This window comes from Pteropus vampyrus, unplaced genomic scaffold (genome assembly GCF_000151845.1).
Source record: "Pteropus vampyrus isolate Shadow unplaced genomic scaffold, Pvam_2.0 Scaffold32, whole genome shotgun sequence".
Lineage (NCBI taxonomy): Eukaryota > Metazoa > Chordata > Mammalia > Chiroptera > Pteropodidae > Pteropus > Pteropus vampyrus.
This window is the reverse complement of record NW_011888813.1, coordinates 9,219,902-9,225,436: the sequence shown is the minus strand read 5'-3', so window position 1 is coordinate 9,225,436 and position 5,535 is coordinate 9,219,902. Positions and strand designations below refer to the sequence as shown.

The 5,535-nt window shown below is 52.0% G+C and overlaps 1 protein-coding gene across 1 annotated transcript in view; it reads left to right on the top strand.

Annotated features, from left to right (window-relative positions):
- Positions 1–2,324: 2,324 nt before the first annotated feature.
- KCNK10 (potassium two pore domain channel subfamily K member 10) overlaps positions 2,325–5,535 on the top strand; it is a 124,028-nt gene continuing 120,817 nt past the window's right edge. Inside the window, exon 1 of the mRNA XM_011357121.1 lies at positions 2,325–2,836. Coding sequence (XP_011355423.1) covers positions 2,785–2,836 — 52 coding nt within the window. The 5' untranslated portion in view covers positions 2,325–2,784. The remainder of the gene's footprint in view (positions 2,837–5,535) is intronic.

Sequence of the window (5,535 nt, the reverse complement as noted above, 5' to 3'; positions counted from 1 at the left end):
TCATTACCCAAAAGAACCCACGTGACAGCCTCAGGGTCAGTTTCATGGGTCCAGGGACCAGATGAGCTCAGTTGGTTTTGAATTTCTTTGTTGTGACCTTGGGCAAGTTACTTCTGTGAGCTTTGGTCTTCTTACCTATAAAATGGGACCATTTAGAGCTTTCTCAAAGGAAAGATGTAGGGAAGATGGATGAAGAGAAGTATGAGAAGGTTAGGGGGCCTTTTGATAAAGGTCAGTCTTACCTCCCCATCTTCAGAGGATTCAGGAGAGAGAGAGAATCTTTCTCTGTGGACATCTCTCTGACTTGGATGCAGGTAAAAACATGGCATTGCCGCGATTGGGCTGGGGCCCGCCTGCCAGCAAGCAGCTAAGGAGGAGGGGGCAGAGTGAGGCTCTGGAGGCTTCCTCAGGAGCTTGGAAGCCCCCTTAGGGTCTTGGAGCAGAATTTACATACTGGTGTCCCTGTCGATGTAGCTGGAGAAGCAAAAATTCCTTGTTGGTCTCGTTTCCATGTCCCATCCATCTTCTCAGCCTCCTAGTGGGGGGGGGGCAAAATGTGGAAACAGTGGCCCCAGAGAAGGTGGCTCTGAAGAGCCTGGGGGACCTGAGCCTGACCAAAGGCTCAGGGTGGTGCCGTCAGATTGGTACCACTTTTGCCTGAATGGGGTCTGCAGTCCTGGAAGCCTGTAGGACCAGTGACAAAGCACTTACCAACCTTTCCCACAGATGACAGTGGACCTCCGTGGACTCAGAAAGCTGGACATGACAGTGGGGGGTAGATGATGAAAAAGATGCTGCCGACATAGGGCTCCTCAGAAGCCTCAGGGTGTCCTAGGGTGGCATGCAGTTCAGAGAGCAACTCCTAGTGTCAGGGTTTAGGGCCACAGCAGGCAGGCTCAGGAATGAGCAGGGCAGTTACTTTCTCTTTCATAAGTAAAGGCAATAACAATCTAATTGGACCTCATGGCACCAGATTGTAAGCTCCATGCAGTCAAGGTCCCTGCCTATCTTGTTCTTTGCCATATGACCAGCACCTAGTGTGGTGATGGTACATAGAAGAAGTTCAAGATTATGTATATGGAATGGATAGTAACTTCAACTACTTCCTATCCAACGTTGCTTCATGCAATTCATGCCTTCATTTAGCAAGTATTTCTTGAGCATCTACTATGTACAAGGCTTCGTTGCTAGGCATCCAAAACAATTCGTAAACATTGTTTATATTGGTACTTCCATTGGCTAATCCAAGACCATCTCGGCCCACCAGGTTCTTCTGGAGACTGAGGTCCCACCGCAAGCCCTGTGCAGCTTCAGGCGGGGGCAGTGAGAGCGGGGGTAGGGAGGAGTGCCAGGTTTAGCCTCTTTCTGGGAGCATGCCTGGAGGCCCTATGCTCCGGTACCTGCTGGGCCCTCGGACTCCTGGGGCCGCCACTTCCCGGAGCTGCCAGGTCTTGGCAACCCCGCTTTCCTCTGGGGCCGCCGCGCCTCTCTCCAGCCTCATCCCCGGCCTCCTAACAGCGGCCCCAGCTGGGCTGCAGGTAGCTGGGGAAGGGACCGGGCTGAGCCTGGGGAATGAGCTTCCCGGGGCGGGGAGAGCGCGGCCGATGTGGAGCGGTCCCAGAACAAAAGGCTCATGGCTGGCACCGGCCTCTTCGGAATGCGCTGGGGACGTGGGTTCGGAGCACAGGGGCAGGAGGGGACTGGGGTGAAAAAATGAAGTGAGAAAAGAAGGGGGGTGCACCCAAGGTGGGAGTGGTGACAAGAGGTCGCTCCCAAGGCAAGGGTCTGCTGCGAGGCCGCCAGGGCTCTTCCTTCGCCTCCTGCAGAGCCTTCCAGGCAGCCAAGCGTGTCTCCGGCTGCAACTCCACCAAGCGCGCCGCGGCCGCTTCCACGGCCGTGCGCCCGCCCGCCGGCCGCGCCAGTAAGTAGCCGCGCGCCTGCCGCCCGCCGCCCGCTCCCCGCCCCGCTGCGCCGTGGCTTCCCGGACGCCTTGCCGGTTGATCCCCGCTGCTCCGTGGGCAAGTCCGCAGCCGGCCGCTGCCTGGGGCCGGGCTCCAGGGGCCGAGAGCGCCAACCCCGGCCGGACGCCTCCACCCACTGCGCGCTCTCCCGCCGCCGCGCGGCTTCTGCGGCGCAAAGCGGGGAGGGTCGTCCTCGCCGCGCGCTCCCCGAGTGCCGCGCCACCTCTACGTCCAATGGCTTTCGTGGGGTGGAGAGTGGGGGGCGTCGCCTGCGGGCGAGGAGCCACAGCCAGGGTGGGGCGTGTGCGCTCTGCACCGCGGAGCCAGGCTGACGTGCCCGCCAGAGCGCGCGCCCGGACGAGAGTGTGTGTGTGTGTGTGTGCGGGAGTGTGTGTGCGCACACGCCTTCGGGGGGCTGGAGTGCCACTGCAGTGGGCTTCTCCCTCGCTCCGGCCCTCGGGCTGCTCAGCCCCCCAACCTGCCGGCACCGCAGTTGGGAAGCAGCTGGGCTCTTTCATCTTCCTGGGCCTCCCTCTCCACCCACTCATCGTCAATCTTACTTTTCCTTTTACCCGGACAGGGGGTGGGGGGACTGCTGCCAGCCACCCCTCAACCGGTGCAAACACCCAAGCCGTTTCCAGTTCTCTCCTAAGCCAGTATTTTCCACTTCTCCTTCTCTGGGGTTTCTCCACGAACCAGTCCAAGGCTCTCCCCAATCCTTGGAAATTGTTTTATTGGACCGCTGTACTGAGGCGTGTAAAGCTTGAGGACTTTATTATTATTTCGATTCTTTTCATTTCCTCCCCATCTGGGCAACGGAGCAATGAAATTTCCAATCGAGACTCCAAGAAAACAGGTGAACTGGGATCCTAAAGGTTGGTATTTCCTACTTTTGGCCGCCCTCACCCTGCCTCCATCCCCGGCGTGTGCACGCTTCCGTGAGTGGAAGCACTCTTGCTCCTGGCAGCGTGTGTCCTGAGGCAGGAAAATGCGCCTCGGAACTGCAGCGCGGTGGGAAGAGGGCGGAGGCAGCGTGGGTTCCAAACCCAGAGAGTGCTTGTCATGATCATATAGTCATTGTCTCTAACGGATTGTTTCAAAATCTAAAGATACAACAAGCCGGCTGTTTGGCTTGAAATTGCACCAAGTGTCGGATATTTGCTTTTGACTTTGTGTGTGTGTGCGTGTGTGTGTGCGTGTGTGTGTGTGTGTTACGTGTGTGTCCTTTGTTTCTGGTGATCTTTGTCTCTCTGGCAGATGGGTGGGGTGCCTCCCCCTGGACCTGGGGCTGCGCTGCCTGCCCAGGGCGTCCGCAATGGGAAAGGTTTCCTGGCAGCAAGTGGGGTTCAGATCTGCAGCAACAGTCTCTGGAGGTGGCCCTTCTTGCAGGGTATGCGGAATAATGGAGCCCACGGGGCCTTCTGAGTCTTGGCTCGATCTTATTACCAAACCAGGCAGCTAGTTTGGCTCCTAGGGAGCAGAAGGGGGTGTGGGGAGTGGGTTGGGAGAAGGGTGGGGCTGGCAAGGGCTAGGGAGGAGCCACTTAGTGAACCTGCTTGAGCAGTAGTGTCGTTTACAGTCTCTTAAAAATGTTGGACAATGTTCCCTCTGTGCAAAAGGGAGCAACTAAGACAGATTTGTGTGTGCCACCGTGTCTGTAATTAGCAGACAGATGTCAAGGTTCCCCCTGAGATCAGCATGGGAGAAGAATAAGTTGAAAGGTAGTGTCCAGTGTTAACAAAAATGCCATTTAGCATTTCTCTTCTCATCTGAAAACTGAGTCCAGCTAGGACGAGCCTCTGTGTGTTTTGGGGTTGAAATTTGTTCCTTTGATTGGAATCTTTTGATTTTTAGCACCAGTGGTTGTAACTGTAGATGCTACTTGCATGCTTTTGTGTGTATGTTTAGTGTTCTTTACAAGTGTATTTTTTTCTTTTCTTCAGACTGGAAAAGAGGAAACCTTTTCATTTGTTAAGTAAATGTCTTATGAATTGACTGGCTATTGAAGAGAGAGTGAAGAAATATTGCCTACTTTCAACACTGAGGCCGTTACACCTTAAATACAACCTGCATCTTCTCTTTTGTCTCTAGATTTCTGGAATTATGAAAATATGCCTTAGCTTCCCCCCCTCCCCAATCCTAGCAAAGCATATTTATTGAATACCTACTACATACCAACTGCTGTCCCAGGTACTGGAGATACAGTCAGAATAGCACAGACAAAAGCTCTGCCTTCTTGGAGTTTATAGTGAGGGAGACAGACCTAAATCAGTCATCGCACAGAGGAGTGGATAATTACAAGTTTATGTATGTCCCATGAAGGAGAGCATCGGGGTTTTAAGAAAGTGATGGAAGAGATTGAGAATGATCAGGTTATGTGGGAGGTCAGGAAACATAGTCAGACACTTGTAGTGAAACCTGGAGGATATGTAGGGAGTAATTGGCTAATGAGGAGAACTATTGCAGAAGAGGGAATGGCATATACAAAGGCCCCGAGGCAGAAGGAGCATGTGTATTTGAGGTACTGAAAGGAAATTTCTATGGCTGGAGCAGAGAGCAAGGGAGCATGTGTTTCGAGGTGTCATTGAGGGATCTATAGGATCACACCCAAAACCTCGTGTTGTTGCAGGTAGGGTGGAATTGTGGGGTGTGGGAGGAGTGTAGTCTTCGTCTTAAGCCGCTGAAGGCTTTCAGGCTGAGGAATGACATGTTCTGAACTAAGTTTTAAAACAAGTGCTGTGTGGCTCTTGTGGAAGTAAGCAACCAGATACCCTGGTGGCACGGACTGGGAATGGAGAAGTAGATGGCGTAGGGAGTGACGAAGGAAGTGAAATCTACAGGTTTTTCGTGAAGAACTTGTAGAGGTGGAGGAATCGGAATGGTTGGGACAGCAGCCAAGGTGGAACCAGTTTTGAAGGCGCGAGAGTTTAGTCTAGGGTTTGCCAAGTGGGAGATGTCTCTGTGTCACTCAGGAAGTGTGTCAAGTGGGCAGTTGTCTAAAGAATCAGGTGGGGATTTTCAAGGGACTCCGATAGGGAGGGCTATGGGGTTAACTTTGTGACACTTGCCTTGGCTTTTAAAATACATTCCTATATGATCATCATTTTGCATATTTATGTCACAGTGATAAACACACGTTACAGCCTGACACAGTGAAGAAGCATGCAAGTAGCAACTATAGTTACAACTGTTGGTGCTAAAAATAAAAAGACTAATAAAAATAATAACACTTAATGAGCAATCATTGCTTACCAGGTGTTTTATGTAGATTATTTTATATAGTCGTTCTCATAATACTTATCTCATAATACTTATCTGATGGTTTAAGTGTTACTGTCCCCATTTGGCACTTGATTGCCATAGGGTACCACTATGCTGCCTTCCAGTAAGGTGCTCTGACTTCATGCATAATTGTTCCTGAAGGTGGGGGTGACAGTAGTCTTCCTTAGCCAGAGTGAAGGCAGAAAGAAAGTAGGAATGAGGGTAGCAAATCTCACACTTGTGTAGAACTATGTGCCAGGCACTCTATAGTGCTTTACATACATTAAATAAATGACTTATTAATTAATTAATT